This window comes from Clupea harengus, chromosome 4, assembly GCF_900700415.2.
Source record: "Clupea harengus chromosome 4, Ch_v2.0.2, whole genome shotgun sequence".
NCBI classification, from domain to species: Eukaryota; Metazoa; Chordata; class Actinopteri; order Clupeiformes; family Clupeidae; genus Clupea; species Clupea harengus.
In genome coordinates this window covers 7,040,167-7,064,223 of record NC_045155.1, presented here as the reverse complement: position 1 = coordinate 7,064,223, position 24,057 = coordinate 7,040,167, and the positions used below count along the sequence as shown (strand labels likewise).

Here is a 24,057-nt window from a genome sequence, read left to right as displayed (position 1 = left end):
ATCATGACGACGATGATGATGATGATGCTGATGACGGACAATGACGATGCAACCACCAACTGTGAGAAAGAACAATGTTACAACATAGAGAACACAAGGAAGCAGACTGGCTAGTTGGTAAGGGGAGTGGGGACGAAGCCAAGCACAAACAGGACAGGAGTGTTGAGGACAGACAAGCAAAAGTGGACTGATGCCTTCCTTCTAAAACCAGGAAACAGAAGACCAATAAAAGACCAGCACCCAACAAAAAGGGGAAAACAAACAAAGACGAGTTCTCCAGTTTGGTCTGGAAGCCATTTTGTTAAATGTGGGTTTCCCCCCTCCCACCCAGCCACCACCACATTCACTTTGACATCAAAATGGCTGCCATCTCACCAATGGGACCTAATCTGGTAATCTGGTTAATTTGAAACCACCCCCCCCCCCCCCCCAAACCCCAAAGTACAAGTCGGTTATTTAGAAAAGCAGAACTGGACAGCTGAACTCCCACCTGCACCTGCAGAACTGTGCAAGAGAAACCCGAGACATAACATGAGACATAACATGAGTGAGGATGCTGCAGGGAGACACACACAGGACACTAAGGATGTCAGGAGGCAGGGGTGAGGGAGAAGGAGAGCAGAGGAGAGGAGAGAGAGAGAGAGGATGGGGGCAGGTCAGTACCCAGGGTTGGCCCATGTTGGGCGCGTAGGCGTACTGCGGGACCTGGGTCTGCTGCATGAGCTGCTCGGTGGGGGCACCGTCCAACGCCTGGGTTAGAGCGAAAGAACAAGGTGACGGTGAAATCCCGTACATTCACACACACACACACACACACACACACACACACACACACACACACACACACACACACACACACACACACACACACACACACACACACACACACACACACACACAACAGCTCTGAATCACAGTGACACAGTGTCTGGACCATCAGGAAGCTGGCAGGAAAGTCATTTTTCTCACTGTTCAGCAGGATGTGTGAGTAAGCACTGAATTCAAACAGAGGGTTTCCCACACACAAGAATCTAGAATCCTCATGAAGATCACACCAGGAATGTTTTATAGTAAATGTACAGAAGTGCATACATATGCAAATATATATAAGAGTTGCATAGCTTATGTCAACTCTACACAACATTAAAACTTCGGTCAAACTTTCACCATAAAATATCAGGGAACACTGTATGTCTGACTGTCCTGAAATGAAAGCTTCGTTTGGGGGAGTGGATTTGTAAGAGGTCTTTGTAAGCAAGGGTTTGTGGGTCCATACATACCGTGACCTGGAAGGGACTGTTGGGGATGTGCTCTCCTCCGAAGCGCACGCAGATAACGTACTTCCCGGGCTGTGGTGCGGTGTAGAAAATGTCAAAGGTTCCATCCTCATTCTCCACAACATCAACATCCACCTCGGCTCCATCGGGGGTGCACACCGTGCAGGTGACCTTGCCCTTCCCGGCATTCTTTGCGTCCACTGTTATGACGGTCTGCTCTCCGATCTGGATGGTGGGCCCGACACCAGCACCTGTGGACAGAACGTGTTTTTGTTTGGCGTTTTTAAATTGTTTACTTAGAGCAGTTTACTCCTATCAAAACAAGTGTTTAGTATCCAGCTCTTTGTAGCATTTATACTCAGCTAAGTGTTGCCAACTATGTGCAGCCAAAGAGCTTACAAAGACCCTGACAGAGCTGAGGAGAGGCGAGTTCACTTCACAGCCAAGATTTATTCATCCCTTCTGTCCAAAAATGTGTGCCCCCCCAACCGTAATGGTCTGTGTGTGTGTGTGTGTGTGTGAGTGTGAGAGAGAGAGAGAGAGGGAGTGTGTATGTGTGTGTGTGTGTGTGTGTGTGTGTGTGTGTGTGTGTGTGTGTGTGTGTGTGTGTGTGTGTGTCCAACATCGTATAACATTTCTAATTTTAGATGTGTCGCTCTCTCCTGGTCCGCTCCCTCAGTTCTTTGACAGCTCTTGTTATGTCTACCACTGATACTTCTCACATGGCACTAGTATGTCAGTTAAAAGGTCTTCAGTCTTGATTACTGTCTGAGTCAATTACCCACGATGCACATTCCACCATACCAGCCTAGCAGAGCAGAAACAGGGTTAGTCATTAGTCTCCCGTCACTAGTCCACATGCGTTTGATTAAAATACCTCCGGCAGGGGAGCCAGGAACACAAAGAGGGAGAAACAGATAAAAAAAAATACCCACTGGTTTGCTTTACTGTCAGAGAGAGAGAACACTACATTGTTAAAAGGGAGTTGCTGGAGCTGAAGTTAATTTATATACAAACGGAAAACTTTGTTGTAAATAAACTTTGTTTGTTTGGTCAGAAAGAGGAGAGAGAGGATTGGTAAAGTGAGAGGACAGGCTCTTCTACGGCATGAAAAGGGAGTGAGCCATTCTCCATGCAAGAAAAATTTATAAAATAAAGGTAAAATAAAAACACCAAAACAAGACATCTTTCAAAGCGCTTACCCAAACCGTGACCTCCGATTGAGACTGAGAAACGTGAGCAGCAGGAGAGCGAAAAAGTGAAGAGTACAAATCAGTGTGATAAGATAAACAAATGTGCTCCGAAAGAACAAAATGAAAGAATAACCAAAATCAGATGAGAATGTGATGGCAACGTGAGCAGCACCGCACAACAGTTGGTGTGTCCTTGTGGAGGTATAGATAGCAGCAGACAAAATATATCCACAGTATTTCCACACATGCATACACACTACACGCAGAGAAACGGTTATACGGCTATAACACGTATATAATGTATGTGAATGCAGCCTCTCATTTGGAAACATTTGAGTGTCAGTGTCTTGCCATATTTTCTAATGGTGACCAATGTAATAGATACTAAATAAAACCTCACTTGTCTTTATTGTAAAACAGAGGAGTGCATTCGCAGCATTTAAATTATGCTCTAATGTTGCACATCTACCCCTGCAGTCTGACCTTCCTCAAGGGCATCATTGATTCGGCCCAGTGATTGCACTGTGACTTGTGATTGATTGTACTGACAAAGCCCAGGACACCCCTGTTCTACCGAGAACAATCTAGAACAATCTAGATGAACCCTCTATATCTTATTATCAGTTCAATGCTATTTGCATTGTATGGCTGTTACTGGTTTATAACTGATCTGGCATCAGTGTGAAACCTACCGGTGACAGTGCATTTGCTGGCGTCTCCTGTGGGCAGGGCTCGGATGCGATACGGGGAGTAGGGGATCTCGTCTCCGCCGTACTTAATGAGGATGGTGTATCGGCCGGTCATGTCCGGCACGTAGGACACCAGGTAGGTTCCATCCTGGTTGTCCCGGATGTTGGCTTTCTTGGGTTTCCCTTCTGGGTCCTTCAGGTCAGAAAATAAAGGATATCAAATTTGATATAACGGATACATTTACAGTTTTTCTTGATCACTTACACACTATAACTGGGCCTATTAACTAAACATCCCAAACCATGACACCCTCCTGTAAAGGTTTCTGCTTGAGGTGTTTCACCGACACTTGGCGCGTGGAGCTAAATCTTCCTCTAATATGAGTGTGAGTGTGAGTGTGAGTGTGAGTGCTCAGCCTCAGGGCACTTACAGTGATCTGAACAGCCAGCAGGCCCTCGCCTGCATCCTTGGCATCAATGGTGAATTCCACGGGCAGACTGGCAGGCACACCGGTGGTGTTGAGACCAGGACCACTGGCACGCACTTTACTGGCATCATGGGTGGGCAGAACCTTCACCTTGTAGGGACTAGGACAGGTAAAGACAGGACAGGAGGGAGAGGGAGAGGGAGAGGGAGAGGGAGAGGGAAAATAATACAATTTAGAATAAAACTGCAACTGACAGACAAATACATAACATGCTACAATGATGATTATCAGATTGATAATGTGTGTGGATAGACTGGTGATGTGTGGACGTGCACTCACCTGCGTGGAACCTCCTCATCCCCGTAGAGCACATTGATGGAGTAGGGGCCCTCTCTGGTTGGCACGTAGCTCACGGAATGAGTCTGATCGCCGTTATCAGCCACCTCCACTGGCTCAACCACTCCTACAGGCACACACAAGCCAATCATATATCGCTATACAAAAATAGACACTCAGTACACTCTTGATATACAGTCATACATGTCAATCCAAATAGGAGAAAGGACATCAGAGTTCAATGGCCATGTGTGTGGAACAGGGGAAGATGGAGGAAACATCTCTTTGCTAAACAAACTGCTAATTTGTCAGCATCAGCCATTATGACTGACAGTTTGTCATATTTCAGTAGAACTTTTTATCATTATTATTATTATTATATTATATTTGAGTGTAATACAAGCCTGTTATCTAACCTTTGGGGCCCTGTACTCGGACCTGGACAGGAGCCACACCAGCCTTGCTGGCATCCACAGTGAAGACTTGTGGGATGTTGGCCCGCACATTGTTTCCAATTCCCTGACCTTGGCATTTGACCTTAGTGGCATCAACTTTGTCATGGACAGGTACAGAGAAAGGACTTCCTGCAGGAGCAAACACAGAGAGTGCATAGTAAGTTAAAAGCCAGCCATTGTCAATCAACAAAGGTCATACAACTGTGTAGTAATGTACTGAACACTAATTGTGAATGAGTTATTAAGGGCAGCAAAGACTGCCAGTGGGTCTCTATGCAGTCACATATGAAGTATGCAGAAGTTTTCCTAGTCACAGATGGTAATGTAAGTGTGACATATGGCAACATTAGCTGAAATTGTAATTAACCATATGGAGCAGATACTGACCTGTGATTGGCTGGCCTCCATACGTGATGTTCAGGTTGTAGGTGCCTGGCTCGTAAGGGACATACTCGACCGAGCAGCTGCCATCTTTGTTATCAACGCAGGACATCTTTGCCTCGGAGGGTCCCTCCACTGCCAGGCCCAAACCTCCTGTGCCTGCCCCACTATGGAGATAACACACACATAAACCCGTCAGGTCAAACGACGCACTCTACTAAACTGTGTTATTGGGTCATTTAAGGTGAAAGTATTTTAAGTATTAAAAGAATCTAAATACTTTACAGTAAGTATTTGAAGTGGAAACACTGTACTCTAGACTCAGATTTTGAGGAACAATCTTAATGTTTATTGACACCCCAGCAGATAAGGTATGGGATGTAATCAGACGTGAAGTATGATTAGTCCTCTTACCGGGTCTCCACAGTGAACTGGTTATTTTTGTTGGTGATGCCACACTTCAGCCCGGGTCCATGAACACGCACGCGGGCAGGGTCGCAACCCTCCGTCACGGCCACACGGAACGGGCTCTTGGGCACTGGGGAATCGTCAAAGGCAACCTCCACATTGTGCATACCTAGGGGACAGACGAACAAGACACAGTCAACAGGTCTGCTTGACAGCAAAAAGACAATAAGCACTGCAGGACAACATGCATCTGAAACACATAAACAGCAGTGTTGTACAACAGTAGATAACGATCACATGTGATTGTAAAAATCAACTATAATAAAGTTACAAACAACTATAACAAAGTTACAATCAGCGTAAAGATGGAGTTACAACTGACCTTCTTCATAGGGAGTGTACTCCACTTGGTAGGTGCCATCCCCGAGGTCACGGATCAGGGCATCAGTGCGGTTGCCAGAGGGGTTGTTGATGCAGGTCTTGATGTGATTGCCACCACTCTTGGTAAGAGCTCGGGCATCCACAGTGAAGTCTGTAGTGGCCTCACGGAACACACCTTTGGGACAGAAAATAACACAACAGCTATTACATCCAAAGATTACAAGGATCATGAGCATAATTTAGTAGCAGAAGAAGTCATTCTTCTAATGACATCACAGGGAACCTTTCCGGAACTTATGTTTGAAAAGTAGAACGATTTTACTAAAACCCAGGTTATCAGATACACTACCTTTGCCTTCAACACCAGGTCCGAACACCTTCACCCCACTGGAATCCACAGCTGGCTCCACATTGAGCTTGGCAGGGAAGTTTGGCACATCCTGGCCACCGTAGCGGATGGTGAGGGTGTAGGCTCCGGGGTAAAGGGGAATGTAGGTGATGGTGTAGGTGCCGTCTCCATTGTCCTGGATGTGCACCTCAGCCTCGGTACCGTTGTCAGAGATGATCTCGATGGTCAGTTCAGCTGGGCCAGCGTTGGTGCAGTCCACCACGAACTGGCCGGTCTCGCCAACCTTGGCTTTCTCCAAACCGGGACCAGAGCAACGGACCTGAGGGAGAGAAGAAGAGAGTCAACCAGGAGTACTTCACTCATTTTTTGTACATTATAAGAAATACATACATACATGTAAACAGCTAGTTTAAAATGCTGAATTAAATATTACTAACAAGATATTCATTTTGTTTCTACCGATAGATAGCAGTCAAGTGATGACATCTCTCATATTCACACACTGTAGCATGTCATCTCCTCTCATCTCCGCTCACCTTCGATGCATCTGTGGGTGACACGGCCTCCACCGCGAAGGGGCTACCAGGGATGGGGGCTCCGTCGTAGGTGAGCTCCACCTCGTAGGGGCCCTTGTCTCTGGGGATGAAGCGCACCTGGCTGGTCTCAGGGCTAAGACCTGGCTCCACCTTGCATGGCACGGCCTTACCGGCGGGACCGGTCACCTTGGCCGCCACCTTACCCTGGCCGCCGGCACCCTTTGACTTGACGGTGATATCTTGGTCTTTCCCGACAGGCATCTCTGGAAAAGAGAAAAAAAAAAGAAGGTACAGATCAGATACATGATGGCTTTCACTACACACTTTTGAACTTAAAACAAAATACTTAAGTTGTGAAATGGAGTAAAAAAAAACGACACAAGATGATGGAGACAAAAAAAAAACGTACTTTCTCCCAGGCCAGCCACCTTGACCTTGCTGAGGTCCAGGGAGGGAGCAACAGCAACAGAGAAGGGGCTCTTGGGAATGGAGTCCCCCCCGTAGGTGACATTCACCCCCAGGGCGCCCTAGAACAGGAGCAGAAGTAATGCACAGTCATCAATTCACTGCAGCAGTGACTCAGTAGCCTATCAAACAACACATTCCACATTCAGAACGTTTATTTCAAAATGTAGCAAGACTGACTAACACAGATACATTCAGTTTTGATACATTTTTCTTTCCTACAGGCCCACAGTCTGTAACAAGTTTTCACCTGTTGTACGGGGGTGTATTTGACCGTGTGGGTGTTGTCATGGTTGTTGATGACCTCAAAGTCGCGCACTGCCTCTCCCTTGGTGGGGCCGGTGAACTGGGCGTCCAGCTTGGCTTTGCCCGCTCCCTTGGTGTTTACGGTGAAGTGCGTGGGCTTGTTCAGCTCAATACCTGTGAAATTGAAGAACAATCGTGAGTAAACAGCCATGAAGTGCTAAGTAACCAATCCCACACAACAGAAAAGTAACACCAAAACCAATAAAAGATAAGGTTAAGAGATAACAGATAACTAAAGCTAAATCAAATATCAGTAAATCAGAAACTCATTATCCTAACAAAACCGCAACACAAACTGACTTTAGTTTAAAACCGGATACAAGATCAGGGGAATTTTAAGCATGACAGAAACTTCCTACCAGTACGGCTCAGCCCTGGTCCCTCGGCCTTGACCTTGCTGGCGTCATGGGCAGGATCCACCTTTATTCTGATGGGGGTCATTGGAATGGCCTAAACACAAACAATACAAAAAAAACAATGAGAATTGCACTGCAATGAAATGCATAACATATCTAACTAAATATCCAAGGCATAGGCATCTACACTCATATATACAGTACAGTCACATCATAAGTAAAACGATCTAATCTACACACACACACACACACACACACTAACAGCCAGGTTTTCCTATCCCCGGGCTCACCTGATCAGCAAACAGCACCATGATGGTGTAGCTTCCCGCGCCAGGGGGTGTATATTTAACAGTGAATGTGTCATTGTCATTTCGGATGATGTCAAAGTCAATATCGGCCTCTGCTGGTCCAACCACACCTGGGGCACACTTGATTCCAATGCTGATATCACCTGCAGACAGAGCCAGTTGGTTATGATTAACAGAGCGCTGCTTGATGTCTACAGAGCAGCACAGACATCGTGAGAGTGTGTGTGTGTGTGTGTGTGTGTGTGTGTGCTCAGCAGCGTCAGCTCTCACCTGTGCCGGCCTCAGCGCAGTCCACAGTGAAGTAGGTCGGCTCGAAAGCTTTCAGACCAGTCTTCCCAATGCCAGGGCCTGACACTTTGACCTTGTTGGGGTGGCATCCAGCTCCAATGTTCATCTGCAGAATGTTAGAAATGTATATTTATTTATTTTTCTACATGGATTCATTTGCCAGGCAGCAACTTGCATCTGAGGAACAAGCTACAAGTAAGTTAGGAGACCTGTTAAAAGTAAACACAAGGTATCAATTCTAGTCAATCTGATAAAGGTAACAATGAACAAATATTGAACCATATTATTACACTCCTTTACTATCCAACCCTCCTGGACTAAATGTAAAACAAAATATTTTGCGTTAAAAGAATCATCGCCTTTCATCACCATCATTATTGTCACTTTCTTCGTCATTGTCACTGTAATCATTAACCTCATCACCACCTCTATCAATCTGTCATCATTACTAAATAACAATAGCATTAAATCCCCACGACCGCCAGGTGTGTGTGCGTGTGTGTTTACTGACCCTGAATGGGCTCTCGGGAATGTTGACGCCACCCCAGGAGATCATGACTGTGTGTTTCATCGGCTTGCGGGGCGTGTAGGTGCAGGTGTAGGTGCCGTTGCCGTTGTCCTTGACCTGAACATCCACTGGGTTTCCATCCCGATCCTGAACAAAAGAGATCCCATTAATGCACAGTCCCAGCATATAAATGTCTCAGAAATGTGTAAGATTCACCATTCTGGATCACATGATACCCTGTGATGGCAAAAGTGACTTTGTGATTCTGTGAAGCAACGTTACTCATCAAGTGCAATTAAATGTTATTGCCTTATGGATGACAGGACTAAGAAATGATTTATGCGACTGAATAGCATGCCCCAGGGCATGCCCATGAAATTTGCAGCCAAACACACACACACACACACACACACACACACCTGGGCCTGGACCTTCAGTGCAGCTTTGCCAGCATGTTTGGCATCCACAGTAAACTCTGCTGGCTTGCCCATGGCCAACCCGCTGGCTTGAAGACCGGGACCGTGGGCTTTGACCTAGAACAGAGTTGTGAAAGAAGAGACACATCAAATCATCTTTCCTCTTTACCATTAATCATACCATAGCCTGATAACATCTCATAAAGTCTGACCATGATTTGCTCAACTGACCGTGCAAAAACAAGCCCAAACCTGATAAAACCACAATAACAACAGGGTATTCAGCTCAGTAAAATAACATACCTTATCTCTTTACAAGTTTACAAGCGATTTACAAATGCACTAGTGCAAACCTTTAGTAAATCAGGGCTTTTACTTTTCTGTTTTATACTGATTGTCAATAAGTGATCAAAGTGATTTAGTGCATTATATTGCTTGGGCTCTATATGTGACTGCGGAGCTACGTATGTCCTTGCACACAATAATATACACATGTCTGCATATATTAATTACTAGTTATTAGTAGTTCAGTAATTAGAAGTAGTTCATAGGAGTTCAGATTTATTTTGGATCGGTAGTAACTAAGTAACATCAATACAGCCACTGACATTCTTCAATGTACCTGTGTGTGCATGTTTGTATGAGAGGGCTGCTCTGGCTTGTACCTTGTCGGGGTAGAAGTCTTTTCCTGGCGCTGTTACGATCTCAGCCATGAAGGGGCTGTGCTGAATGTCCTCGCTCTTGCAGAGAACGTGCACCGCGTACTCGCCGGGTTCTGTGGGCCAGTACCGCACGTCGCACGACCCATCGCCTTTATCGTCGCACTCGATCTTGGCAGGAGATGGTCCCTCCACAGAGAAGCCTGTGAGGTAGACGGGTGGTGGTTTACACAAAGAGTGACAGAGAGAGGGAGAGAGAGAGAGTGAGAGAGAGAGAGTGTGAGACAAAAAGTTGAGACAAACCTTAGGAACCAGTCAGATATGAAGCACGCATATCTAGTTACTAGTTACTATTGGAAGCTACTGTGTCTGTTTTGAGCCCTGAATCTGCTATTACTGGCATTCCATTTGCTCAGACGGAAAAACAGCCAAATGGATAAAAATGGATTCGCTCACCAAGTGTGCCAACATCATCTCCGACTGCCTCCACCACAAAGTCTGCAGATTTGCCCACGACGCCGCTCTCCAGTCCAGGACCCCAGGCACGTACCATCTGTGGCCCGGCCTCGGTGCCCACCTTCACCTCAAAGGGGCTGTGGACGGACAAGAACGAGAAGGGGAACAAAACCCTCAGTATAGCACACACACATCAGCATCCCCCAGGTCAGTGGCGGTTTTGGACACATGACTCTGCACGTTAAAAACACTGGTGGTTTGTGAAATGCTTAGACTGACTAGACAATATTTAGATCTTGAGCAGTTTCAACAATGGTGGTCTTTAGACTGAATATGTTCAGAGTGCTTTCTCAAACCTGGTCGCGTGAAGTTCAGAGACAGACCCTGACCTGCGAGGGATGTGCTGGCCTCCCCATGTGATGGTGATGCTGTAGTTTCCAGGGGTGGTGGGGTAATAGTCAAAGCCGTAGACCCCATCGCCCAAGTCCTTCTTCTTACAGGGCTCCTCGAGACCCTCTGCAAGAGCACACGCGTGCAAAACCAATGAGCCTCCACAGATTTCAATGACTCAATTGCAAATACAAGGCAGATGGATAAATACGCTGGCGATAGTGATGAGTTGACTTGTGTTTGAGCACATTTAGGGTTTAGAGAAGCAGCCACTCACTGGGCCCTTTGATGGTGACTTTGAGGTCTCCAGTGCCGGCTCCCTTGGTGTACACCTTAAACTCGGCAGTCTCCTTCACCCTCAGGCCCTTAGGCTGCAGGCCACGGCCCTTTGCCCTCACCAGACTTGGGTTACAAGCTAGGGGAGAGAGAGAGAGAGAGAGAGAGAGAGAGAGAGAGAGAGAGAGAGAGAGAGAGAGAGAGAGAGAGAGAACAGGAAAGAAACAAAAGAGAGAGAGAGAGATGAAGAAAGAAAAAGTGCATAGGATACAAAAAAATTAGCACTTGAGGCAACATCGTTAATCCTTCAACTAATAAAGATATACTCCTTTCAAAAAGTACGGCTGTACTTGGGTGGGGCTTTAACCAACCACCCATCCCCATCATTGTCTAACCATTTTCCTTGTGAGGAGAGGAAACATGCAGCCGTAGGTGAGACCTGTCTCTGAAGGCAAGACTGCCAATTACCTACTAATCCTCAATCCCACAAAACAGCCCCACAGACATTACCAGAGAAGACTTGAGCCGCTTCCAGGAGTTTACGGGAAGAGTGACAGAGTGTGTTTCAGCGGGGGGAAATAGAGGGGCCCATGCGAACGTCTGATAAAAAGGAGCCCTATAAATAATACCCATGAGTCACTGAGGCATGGAAAACCTCCAAGCCTCTCGGGTGCCTCGGGGTGACAGGTCAGATAACGTGTCTTTAAGGGAAACATAGAGGGGGAAACCTGGGGCAAAGATACTTGGTGAAGACAGTGCATGCTACTTGTCGAGCTACTACTCAAATGCCCTCGAGAGAATTACAAACACAGTGGTTTTATTTTAATCAGGTAATGTGGCATGGAAATACTTTCCCCTAGACATGGTTGGCGCTGAACAGTAGTTTGAGGAGGTGAAACTTGAGGGGAAACTGGAAACGACACAAAACCAAAGCAACAAGGAAAACAACGGCAGGCAACGAGTCAAGTACCCAACACAGATCCTTGGAAGCAGGAAAGAGGAGCATCAGCAGCAGAGAGGCTGATCCAGAGAGACAGGAAGAGATATCAGCGGAGACAGATGACACCTGTCTATCAGGAAGAGAAACAGAACTGAGAAGATAAAACAGCATGACGACAAGAGAAACAATACAGCAAAGAGAGAGAGAGAGAGAGAGAAAAAAAAACACTCAAGAACACAGTTTAGAGAAAGACAGTCAAGGCTAGAAACCTCTGAGTTTGAAAAGGTCTACAGAAAAACAATAACAGGAGAAAAACACGGGAGAAAGACACTTGTTGAAATCCTCTTACCCTCTCCCACATTGACTGTGTATGGGCTCTTGGAGATCTGACCACCCGCAAAGGTGACGTAGACAATGTGCTGCCCCTCCAGGATGGGCTTGTAGGTGCAGCGGTAGCTGCTGTTGCCCTTGTCCTCGATCTGGCACTCCACAGTGTCCTTCTTGCCACTTGGGTCCATGATGACCACTTCCACCTCACCAACACCGGCACCTTAGAGAAACCCAGCAAGACGAAAGGAGTGTAAAAGTGCATTTGACATAGAATAGTTCTGCAAACTGAAGCTTTCCATATTGTGGTCTAGATCTTGGCTGTGTATTCTAGCCATAGACATATACAATCTATGCAAGAAAAACATACATTCTGGCAACTGAAGCTTTTCATAGTCTAGTCTAGATCTTGGTTGTGTGTCCTAGCCATAGTTATGGATGGAATGTATACATTTGCATTACATTTATATTTTATTTAGTAGACACCTTTATCCAATATGGAAAACATGTGAGATATTGAAGCCTCACTATGTGTGTGCTCTCAGGGAATCCAACCCATGCCCTCGAACTTTACTGCTCGACCACTTGAGCTTATGGGGAACCCGTGCAGGCCTATGGGTGCAGTGTAGTACCTGCTATGTAGACATCAAAGTAGGTGGCCTTGTTGGCGATGTTCCCAGATGGCTCCAGGCCTGGGCCCTGGGCGGTGACCTTGCTGGAGTCTCCCTGAGCCATGCCCACGTCCACCTCAAAGGGGCTCTTGGAGATGTGCTGGCCCGCAAACAACACCGTCACCTGGGAGACCACATAAACAAAGGAGGTCAGTGGAGGTCAAAGCTGTAAAAGTTAAGAGACCACAGACCACAAAGGACAAAGATCATTCTCAAAACTGGTCAGAAAATGCATATTCTGTAGGTGTTTCCTGTACAAAGCTATTCTGAAAGTTGGTCATTTTAAGAGGGAGATTACCTTGTGCATTCCAGTGACTTTTGGAATATAGAATACGCAGTAGGTACGGTTCTTGTCATTGTTGGCAGTGACTTTAGCCTGAAGAAAAGAGAAAAATGTCAGTTGAATCACTCCCACACACTCTAAATACATCCTACATATAGGTAAAACATCTGCACAGTCATACAAATGCCATGTACTGAGCTGCGTATCAAAACATTGAAAAGGACATTTGGTTTGGCTTTTTCTCAAGTGTGAGGAGGACACACTGTCCTATGGGTTACTGAGGGTGAGGTCTTAGTGTGGCCCAGTTGTGTAAACGTCTCTGCCTCACCTCCTCGCGATGTCCTGCAGGATCCTCCACGTAGACCAGCACCTCTCCCATTCCAGCGCTGATGGTCTCCACAGTGAACACAGCCTTCTTCATCACCACATTACCAGAGGGCTCGATACCTAACAAGAACAGGTTCACAGTTAATACATGGTGTTAGTGATGGTGTTAGTTTGGGGTTTTACACATTATTCATTGTATTAAGTCTTGACTCGGATGGATTGACTTGACTTGACTGGATTTAGGTGATAGAATTACTTAATGTTGGAAATGGAGGCTGTCCTCTGGGAAACACCATGCGTGGTAAATATATATATTTTTTTACCTGGTCCATAGGCGCGGGCCTTCTTTGGGTTGAGTTTGGGGCGCAGAGGAGCGCCAGGCTTCAGTTTGGACTTGGGGAACTGGGACAGGTAGGTCATGACGGAGTGCTCGTCCACTTTGGGGTCCACAATTTCTTCTGGGGTCATCAACTGGGATGGGAGAATTGGTAGGACATGGCAATGTGAGCTACAGTCAAGAGACCACCAGAGCATTTTATTCATTTCAGCTGAGTACTGGCATTACGTGCCCTGACAGCTTTAAGTATTTTAAGTTAAGGTTGCCGGGAGGTTCTCAAAAGCATGCTAGTCTCTTATATCCTCTTAACTGGAAGGTTCATTTGAAAACAGTCCCTCCAGGATTCCAAAGGTTGTATTTTATTATTGTGGCCAAAAGTGACTACATTTGCTGCAAGAATTCTCAAAAATTACAGTTAAAATGTCTGATATTGATTATTTTTTTTTTCAATATCCTGGAATGTATCATCAATATCAATGTACCTAGGCCTGTTTGCTCTTAAAAAAGTACAGAGCTGCTTCTTCCTTCCTTCTTTTTGAAAATCATTCCATGAAATGTTCTGTCCGCACATTCAGCACAGACGATAAACTTAATGCAATAGTTTGAAAAAACTCTTATGGCGTGGCTGCCTTGGAAACCACATGGCAGCCGGGGCTGAGTGACAAGCCACACGACTTTCATTGCAGAACTGCAGCCGTGGGGGTTGAAAGGCAACAGACCACAGACACTAACTGCCAGCACACACACACACACACACACACACACACACACACTGGCAGCACATACACGCACACACGCACACATACACACACGTGTGTGTGACACCAACGCTGGTACGGGTGGTTTCACTAACTGGCACGCAAGGCTAGCAGCACGAGTTGGTGACCTGAAATGATCTTTCTCTCTCTCTGGTAAAATCCGTAAACAAGGTGGTGAAATCTCAACAAAACCACTGAAGTGAGACACAATAGGCTGCAAACAGTTATCATTCAAAGGAATCCATTCAGAAAATGATAGAATGATAGCCATCGGCTCAAAGAATGATATATTTGGGCAGGAAAACGGACACGGGCCGTATTACCAGATGAAGTTCGTGAGAAGAGACTATCATTGGCCTTTCTTGGCAAAGCAAATGTTACATAGCACTCTACCGTTATTTGCCCATTCGTCCTTAACAGACTGTGTTACACCATTAGATTTACTGTGCAAATAACGGTAGAGTGCTATGTAACATTTGCTTTGCCATGAAATAGATTAGCTAACTTCTTCTATTCTTGGGTGCATTTCCCAAATGCGTCGTTGCACAGCTACGAAAGGCCAATGATAGTCTCTCTATCATTTTGAAAGCACCCTCTCTACAGATACCACAGTGGTTGCTCAATGACGCTTTCAGGAAACACAGTCCTGTTATATCATATGTTATTACAAATAGCCACTCTTTATCCAAACTGATAACTATTGTTCTAGTTATATGGTTTTGATGCACTCAAGATACTAACAGTAGTTGACATAGAGCAGATTATAAATTATTTTTTACCCATCACTTGAAGGAATCACTCTGCCTAACTGAAGTGATAATGGCTAAAATGATTAATGATAAGCTTAGACAATAATTACGGCTAACAAATGCAAGATATTTACTGAGTAAATAACAAAGGTTTAACATGATCACAGAATCAATGGCTCGCTAGATTAGCATGATCACAGAATTAACAGTTTGCTAGATTAGCCTGACTCAGGTGACTGTTGATGTGGAAGAAATCATTAGCCTGATTAGGGTGCTAACCTGGGGCACACCCAGCCAGTCGTCAGCCTGCTGCATAGCTTCCCTGGCGTTGTCCACAGGCTTGGTCTGGTCCCAGGAGTCCCAGTCTGGACACAAGCCTGGAGGGTTCAAAGACACAGAGAGACAGATGTGTGAGATACAATTCACATGTAGCCTGCACATTTTGATCTGCTCATTCAGCTGGTGATTTACAGACATTTTAAGGTAAGTTTCCTTATCTTTCCGACCTCAAGCAGATGGGTCCCCCCTTATGTGCCGTGGTTCTGCTTAAGGTTCCTTCCTGACTAACAGGGAGTTTTTTCTTGCCCCTGTTGCCATTGTGCTTGCACTAAGGGGGTTCAGGCTCTGGGCTCTGTAAACCTTGAGACAAATGTATTGTTATGGCGCTATATAACTCAAATTGAATTGAATTTGTTTTGCACATGTAGCTCAACAGCCCTGACATCAGGAATTTGACTTGCTGAGGACCTACATGTTTGGGCAAATGTGTAAGCTGAATAAATGTAAATGTAATCACTTTTTGTCCTACTTTTGAGTACTTCCAAACCACCTGTGGATTTTTCCTACCAGTTAAGCTACGAAGGATCAAAACCTGGCAGGTCCTTCCATTGAATGCACACTTACGTAACTCCACCACAAAGATCTGATTCATTAATTTCCAGACTTTTTTTTTTCAGTAACCCTCAATCTTTCATCTCCCATCTGCATTCCCTCCTGCTTACATAACCATCCTGCTCTCCTGCTCCCTCTTTCCTAGTTTTCTTTTATTATTATTTTCTTTCCAGGTACCTTTCTTATGGGTTTCTCATCTACTCCCCAAAGAATGCCAAATATCTCAAAAATGTAAACAAACTGCCGTCTTCCCCTCCCCTCCCTTTCCTCTTCACCCTTTCAGTGCGATCACCTTTGGCTTGGTTTTATTGCATGGCCTGAGTGCCCTGCCTCATGAAACACTCCCCCAGCTCCTCCTCTCCAGCAGCCCCTCCACCTCCCCCTCCCCCTCACCTGGGGCACAGCTGTCCACCAGAGCTCCCAGGGCCCGGCCCGTCTGCCAGTCGCTGTGGAAGTTGGTGATGGGCAGCTCGGGCAGCTTGTTCTGGATCCAGCCCAGCAGCCTCTGCTTGGGCGTCTTCTGCCTGCCGTCGTCCGACGTCTCCTCGTCCTCGTCCCACATGGGCATGGAGATGGAGTAGTGGAGAATGAGAGTCCATATCAGCCCCAGGATCAGCTTGAGGTTACCATCCACTATGGCTTTACTGTCTGTGGAAAGAGAGCGCAGACACAGAGAGGGGGGATTTAGTTATGAGAGATGATTGTATGGCAAGTTGAGGCGAGGGCCTAAATAGAGAAGAGGGCTCAGTCAAGAATGGCAAGACGTGGCAGCATTGCAGAACTAAGCAGAGGTGGCACTGGAGAGACTAAATGCCAGTGCGGTTAGTACATCATTTCCTGTTTATTTATCGCTGGCAAAATCTGTGTCTCCTTATAAGTGTTTGTAACCCCACCCCATCCCCAGCAGCTGTCTCTTAGTTTGACGATAACCGTGCTGAGCAGTCCTTTACGGTGCCAGTGGGGTTAGTATGTCTTGTTGTTGTTGTTGTTATGTTTTGGCCTACTGTGAGGCGCATTGTGTTACCTCCTGGTATGAAATGCGCCGTACAAATAAAGTTTAATTTGATTTGATTTGATTTGACTAAAAGAATCTGACAAAGAATGCTCACTTCCTCAGGAAGGCAATAACCAAAACCTCTCTGAGCATCTTTTCACATAATATATGTATTATATAATATATTTATATAATATTTTTTATTTATATATATAAAATTGCCATGTTGTGTCTGCATGCAAAGTCTTTTCATGAGGAAGTTCCACCTCTTTTCTGAAGAATCTGACATGGTTTCAATAATCATGATTTTCTCAATTCCACCCATTTGCTCAAAACTTCCAAAACTTTGTATTACTAAGTGCAGACTCTGAGCAGCCTGAACTATGTTTTTGGTGATTCAAGACATCATTCAAATGGGCAGATAGCTGGTAATTAAAACTTGAAGTCGTGGCTTGAACTATACATTGTCTGGGTGTGGTCCACTAAAACATGCTGTCACAGCCTTGCTCTCTCCTAGTCAGAGGAAGCACTTTCAGCAATACAGCACAGAGTTTTTGGGGCGATGCAACGGAATGATCAGAAGACCCCTGTATTTAAGGTCGTGAATGATCAGAAGACCCCTATATTTAAGGTCATGAATTAAATGAGGAAGTGTGCTTAGCTGCGGTCGCACTCTAGTTCACATGAACGCATATGCAAAACAAACCCACACCCTAGGACACACACTATTACACATGCCCATCTAGACACAAGCACATACACATAGGCTCAAGGGTAGAAGTAAACAGCTCCAGAAGACAGTGCCTAAGATTTTTCATTGTACAATACAAAAAGTGACAAGACAAGATGGCCTTGTGTGAAGCAGGCCATTGTGTGAGTTACTGTGTTTATTGTCAGTGAAGGACACAACAGTTCTACTATGGAGCCCTGTGTCCAACAAGCCCCTCCCCTCACACAAAAAACAGCCAATGATAACGGCTTTTCCTTTTTAGGATGAAGAATCCTTAAACTATGAGGACAAAGGCATCAAATTCTGGTCCTCAAAGAATGAAAGATAAATTTGAACCAACATGACTCGACCTCTAGCCCACCACTCATCACGCGCACATTGCACAAGTACACAGAACCTCAGACACGTACAAAATTGTCTAGGGCTTTGATTGGTGATAAGAGATGGAGATAGATAAGCAAGACGGCTGCCAACTTCTCAAATCAAGTTCCTTTCTCAAACATGGCAGGGCGTGGTGGGTCGATCCTCTTCCTGTTCCAGGCAGAAGCATGCTCAATTAAAGATGGTGATTCAGACGCTTTGATGTCCAGGGAGCAAAGGGGTTAGAGTTTGTTCAGGCTGCTCCCACTGATATTTATACCACTGCAGGATTTAAACGTGTTTGGACACACTATTTCAACAGAATCTGAGTGAGGAAGAATGTTTTCTAAGAGTGCAAGCTGAGATCTTAGCTAACGCCAATGGTATGTGCTTTCCAACATCATCACTTTTTTACTCTATTTGTACGTCTGGTTATTCTAATATGACATTTAGAGCCATGACTTACTCCTCATTGGCAAAGGTGCAGAAAACTTGACGCTATATAATGAAAACGTTGGCAATTTTGTTATGTAACTGACATAATGACTGTCCCTCACTTTCCAGCTATCAACATTTCTCTTTTGACCATGTAAAATAATACTTTAGAGCCGCTCTGTGTTCTTTGTTTTTACAAAGAGTGGTTTATAAACCTCAAATCCCCCAAGTCTGCTGGTATTCACTTTGGCAGCTGGACGGATGGCCATGCAAACCACTTCTGATTCTCTGCTTGGAGGCCTTGCTATCCAGGGAGCAGAAGACTTGGACCCACATCCAACCTGGATCTGGCCCATGTTTGGCCTGGATCTGGCCCACATCTGGACCAGATTTGTCAGATCCAGAATCAGCTGCTATTTAGGCAAGGCAAGGCAAGTTCATTTATATAGCACATTTCATACACAGAGGCAATTCAATGTGCTTTACATAAATGAGAGCAGAAGGAGCATCCAGGAAAGGTAAAGACAAAGGTTATTTAGAAACTTAATGGAGATGTATTCACCACATGTAGATTCGTGTGGAAAAGAATAGACATTTGAACACAAAAAAAACCTCCACTTTTCAGGCCCCAGGAAGTTGAATAAGAAGAATGAGTGTTCCCTGAATCACGGACTGGTCCAGACAAAGCTAAATGTGTACTTCTGGTTTAAGTTTTCCAATCCAGTCTCCGAAAAAGAAGTGGAATACCCCAGCTTTATTTACAGTACATATCTAAAAAGGTAGTGCTCGGCAACGCAGTAGGGAAGTCTGCGCATGCTACAAAACAGTGCGGTCACCACGGTACACGGAATTGTGATGCTGTCCCCATAGCAACAGGGCGGCAACCACCATCTGACTCACTGTCAGCATGCAAACGATACACAGTTTCTTACCAACTCTGATAGAAAGGCATGCAGTGGAAGAAACATAGAATGTCTTCAGGCATCAGATTAACCAATACCCTCTTATGCCCTCAACACATGCCACAGAGAGCTGTTGCAACACCAAGACATGACTGTCAGCTAGCTGACAAACACATAGACGTGTTGCCATCCTGTTGTGTAATGAACAGGTTGGAGCTTGCTTGAAGAATTACAAATACTTATGAGAGGCAGTGTGGAGCAGGACCTGTAGGGCGTGGTTAGCACCCCCTGATTCGACTGTGAAATCAACAGGTGAAAACAGCAAGCTGCACGTATGAGGGAGGGACGGAGAAATGAGAAATTTTCCTTATCAGACACTCACCGTCCTCTGACTCAAGAACACAGTGTCTCTAAATCGTGCCTGAGCCAGATCAGGGTTCAACCAGTCCAGACATGGTGTGCTTTTAGGGACTAAATCGTTGAGGTTAAAGGGGGTGATGATTTATCATGGAGCGCCATGAACATCCATAAACATGTCTTGTTTATAGATATCGTATATCAGAGAAAGAAGAAAAGCAGCAGTGAAAGTATGTACAGTATATGCTAAGGCTCGAATTTTCAATTACGGCAGCAACATAACTGAGATAAAACGATTAATGTGCCGCACTCCGTTTGGCAACAATGCTCTCTCTTTGGCTTGTGTTATAAATCTAAACACTGAGGGTCCAGCGTCCCGGGGTTCATGTCCACGTACTCAGCCACACCGCTGCTGGCAAAATAAAAATAATGGTGATTATGATTTTTGTCATAATCGAGCAGCCCTGGTATATGCAGACATGAGTCGTCCAACTCATGAGTACCAGAGCCCATCCATCCCTGGGGTGGGTCTAGCCCTGTGCCAGGTGAAGCTTCAGATCCATTTCAGAGTCAGACGCAATATATGGGTATGTATGTATGTATATACACTGAGTGTGTATGGAGGTAGGGTTGGTGGTTGTGGGGGGGGGGGGGGGGGGGGGGGGGGGACTGTGACGCACATCTCATCGTAGCGAACACACGAAACATGACAGGAATCCAAGCAGCATTCCCACCACACTACCACCAAGCCCACAGGGCCCAACTCTAGCCTTTTTTGGACATGGACGCTGACACAGCCATTCCACCAGCAGTTTAAAACTCAAATTCCCAAAACATGATTGTCATCAGACAGCCACGGTGTGTTTGTGTTTGTGTGTGTGAGAGAGAGAGAGAGAGAGAGGAAAGGAGGGGTTAGTGCAGGATTTGGGCTGCTGTGGAACAACGGGGGTGTCCAGGATGAGGCATTTCTATGGCTTGAGTCATCACCAAAGTGAACAGAGATCCCCCCCCCGCCCCCGTCCCAAGACAGATTCCCATGGCCCACTCTCTCTGGACAGACCATTAAACAGCGACCTCTTTCACGACCTCTTTTACATCTCTTTCAAACTCAGCTCAAGGGATTGTGACACTGCAAAACACAGGCCCAGGCATGGTGAGGAAACTCAGTTCAACCCATGTTCCCTGAGAATAGAAGAGCAACACTACTAACTTTGTTACAGCTCCTCTGTCTGCACTGTGAAGGAAAAAAACAAACAAAAAAAAAACAGGTAAAAAACACTAAATATGATGGCCAGTAGAGTCATCTAGGGACTGGCCACCACCATAAAGATTACAATATGATTCTACTTAGGAGTAATTAGCCAATGGTCCACCACAGGGAGAAAACTCATCCCATTGGTTCAGAATTAGCACGTCAGCATGAGTTCAAGCTGCACCTCGGCAGAGGAAGACACAGAGGAAATTGCACACATTCCAATAAGGACTTATCACCAAACCCAGGGTTCGTGGTCTGGACTCCCTCCCTCCCTCCCTCCCTCCCTCTGACTCTGTACCCTTCACCCCCACGCACAGTCATACACAGATTCACACAAACACCCACTAAACCATAAACCCACTCTCTAAGCGTGCAGTTCACACACACACAGGGGGTGAGTGAGTGTGTGTGAGAGAGAGAGACAGAGAGAGAGAGAGAGAGAGAGAGAGAGAGAGCCATGTCTACGTTTTCTGAATGTGAGGTAGCCAGAGTATTACATCATTTTTTGCTGTATTCAACACAGCTGCTGCCATTGGATTCTCTTCCACAGGCGCAGCCCTCGAAACAGACTGCAACTGCTCAGCTCCACGCTCTTAACATGCGTGGTGCTGATCCAAAAGCGAGAGAACACAAAAAAATGAGCAAACGAGAAAAGGAGGAAAGGAGGGAAGAGGTGGGGGTGGGTTTCTAATACACGATTCCAGGAGCATGAACTTTACCAACACACTTCCTCAGCCTTTCCTCTTTGCTACTTCCAATTGTCCCTCCTCCTTTCTTTCCTCCCTCCCACCTCTCTCCTTCCCTCCGTCCCTCCCTCCCTTGCTAACTCACTCTCTCGCTCACAAGCTGGAAATGTTCCCCTTGGTTTTTTAGCCTTAAAAGGGCAGAAGCAAACTTGATCCTGGCAGGCCACCCATTCCCCTGCTTGGAGGTTTCTGATTACAGTGGAGAGAAGGAGGGAGGAAAGGAGGGGGTCGGGGTGGGACAAGGGTGGGAGGGAAGAGTAGGGGTGAGCAGAGAGAGTGAGAGAGAAAAAAAAAAAAGAGCGAAACACTGAAAACTGCTGTGCTGGGACTTTTCTAAAAGCCCATATTCACAGGGTTGGATTGTCATTTGGCTGCCTTAGTCCTGTTACTGGACCAAGACCAGACCCATCAGGCTAGCCTCACACCAGAGAGTGCAGCCACATCTACGCACATAAAAAAAACGTCCACTCACAACCTTTTTGCCACACATCAGAAAATCTAAAACGTTTGCGAATAAGAGCACCACAATTCATCAGGCATTAACAGTCAGGGAGTTCGTTTCTACTAGGTATACTCTGAAACTCTTCAGCATACTGAGAGTCCTGTGCAGGTCTAACTTTTGGGTGAGTGAAAGGACAGCCTAGGTGACCCAAACAGGAGGAGGGCAGGAAAAAGAGAAAGTTGGGAGAGGCACAGAGATAAATGAAGAGATGAACTGCAGAGAAAAGACACAGATAGATTCAGAGTAACAGACCGAAAGAGATGGAGCAATGGAAAGGGAAATGTGTGTGTGTGTGTGTGTGTGTGTGTGTGTGTGTGTGTGTGTGTTTGAGAGAGAGAGAACGATATAGTTAATTAAGGTAACTATGATTAACGTAAAGATACAATGCAATGCGATGCCTTTCTACATGCCCCAGGCTAGTCACAACTTAACATACTCAACATTGCAACAAGATCTAATCAGCAATGAGCTCAGGGCCCTCATCACAGACTCCTGATCATTCTATACGTTCCTCAGAAGAGTGGTCACTGAGCATCTTACAAAATAAATATCACACACACACACACAGAGTTGCGCAAACGTTCACTCTTACTACACCCTTCCCACCCCACCACACCCCATCCGGTCTTGCTGTCTCGCTTGCTCACCATCACTGTTGAGTACACTCGTAAGGTTTTGTAAGGTTTCGTTTACATTTACATTTTATATTTAGTCATTTAGCAGACGCTTTTGTCCAAAGCGACGTACAAGGGAGGTCACACATCAACCTTGTTGAAATTCGCCTAACAAGTTCTATCAACTCTAATTCCCTTATCGTCAGTGCCAAGGCTGTGGGATAAGTTAATTACACGGCGGCACAACACAGTCAGGAAGAGCCATTTCCTGGCCTTGCCATCTGTTCATCTGTCTCCTGTCCTCTCTCTGTGTCCTTCCAAGCTATCGACTATCTATGTCTGTGCGTCTGTTCATCTGTCCATCTGTCTGTCTATGCGTCTGTCCAATCAGTGAAAGTTTAAAGCCTGTTCTGAGCGCAAGAGGGCACTTCGATTTTTTCTTTCTTTTACCAAGCTAAGGCCACTGTGGTGTAGCAGCTGTCGTCTTAATGGGCTGCCGTGGCTGCTGGCTTAGAGGGTTAAGGGCAAGAGATTTGAAAAGACTAAATAGGTTGTCATGTAAAATGTTAAATGACTAGGCTCTGATTCATCTATTGAGTTCTGCTGAAACGGCAAGGAAAAACGGATATGAGTTGCACAACACAGCATAACTTTGTGCTTTCCCCATCATTGCCACATGCACGCATACCTACCACATCACTGACCTAACAGGATAAAACACTCCTGTTACTAAGGGTCAATTCAATGCATCCTACACTTGTTATTAGAGCACTTTTTCACGGAGACCATTCCCTACACCCTACTTGGTAGCTTAGAGGAAATCCTGGCATCTTTAACAAAGGCACTTGGGCAGGAACCTCCTAAGTGTACAAGAATGTGGCCATACAGTGCATGTACTATGAAGGGTATGTGGGAGATAAGCATATGTCTTTTCAGTAGACCCGTAAGAGTATGATAGAACATAAAGTATATCGTTGATGAGTTGCTTTAAACTGGCCAATCTTTTTTATACCTAGGT

General features: G+C 45.6%; 1 protein-coding gene across 8 annotated transcripts in view; it reads right to left on the bottom strand.

Annotated features, from left to right (window-relative positions):
* flna (filamin A, alpha (actin binding protein 280)) overlaps positions 1 to 24,057 on the bottom strand; it is a 40,966-nt gene that overhangs the window by 9,818 nt on the left and 7,091 nt on the right. The window contains exons 3-32 of one of the 8 annotated variants that reach the window (XM_012816673.3): positions 16,538 to 16,792; positions 15,533 to 15,630; positions 13,733 to 13,880; positions 13,411 to 13,529; positions 13,098 to 13,175; positions 12,761 to 12,923; positions 12,151 to 12,351; positions 10,863 to 11,000; positions 10,552 to 10,711; positions 10,196 to 10,332; positions 9,746 to 9,942; positions 9,084 to 9,197; positions 8,668 to 8,811; positions 8,139 to 8,262; positions 7,851 to 8,011; positions 7,564 to 7,654; positions 7,149 to 7,318; positions 6,843 to 6,960; positions 6,434 to 6,696; positions 5,898 to 6,216; positions 5,550 to 5,723; positions 5,174 to 5,336; positions 4,766 to 4,926; positions 4,340 to 4,507; positions 3,927 to 4,050; positions 3,591 to 3,747; positions 3,163 to 3,352; positions 2,480 to 2,503; positions 1,281 to 1,528; positions 664 to 750 (exon numbers count right to left, since the gene is read on the bottom strand). In XM_012816673.3, coding sequence (XP_012672127.2) covers positions 664 to 750; positions 1,281 to 1,528; positions 2,480 to 2,503; positions 3,163 to 3,352; positions 3,591 to 3,747; positions 3,927 to 4,050; positions 4,340 to 4,507; positions 4,766 to 4,926; positions 5,174 to 5,336; positions 5,550 to 5,723; positions 5,898 to 6,216; positions 6,434 to 6,696; positions 6,843 to 6,960; positions 7,149 to 7,318; positions 7,564 to 7,654; positions 7,851 to 8,011; positions 8,139 to 8,262; positions 8,668 to 8,811; positions 9,084 to 9,197; positions 9,746 to 9,942; positions 10,196 to 10,332; positions 10,552 to 10,711; positions 10,863 to 11,000; positions 12,151 to 12,351; positions 12,761 to 12,923; positions 13,098 to 13,175; positions 13,411 to 13,529; positions 13,733 to 13,880; positions 15,533 to 15,630; positions 16,538 to 16,792 — 4,694 coding nt within the window. The remainder of the gene's footprint in view (positions 1 to 663; positions 751 to 1,280; positions 1,529 to 2,479; positions 2,504 to 3,162; positions 3,353 to 3,590; positions 3,748 to 3,926; positions 4,051 to 4,339; positions 4,508 to 4,765; positions 4,927 to 5,173; positions 5,337 to 5,549; positions 5,724 to 5,897; positions 6,217 to 6,433; positions 6,697 to 6,842; positions 6,961 to 7,148; positions 7,319 to 7,563; positions 7,655 to 7,850; positions 8,012 to 8,138; positions 8,263 to 8,667; positions 8,812 to 9,083; positions 9,198 to 9,745; positions 9,943 to 10,195; positions 10,333 to 10,551; positions 10,712 to 10,862; positions 11,001 to 12,150; positions 12,352 to 12,760; positions 12,924 to 13,097; positions 13,176 to 13,410; positions 13,530 to 13,732; positions 13,881 to 15,532; positions 15,631 to 16,537; positions 16,793 to 24,057) is intronic. The other 7 variants (XM_012816676.3, XM_012816677.3, XM_012816681.3 and 4 more) reach the window with 7 other exon arrangements.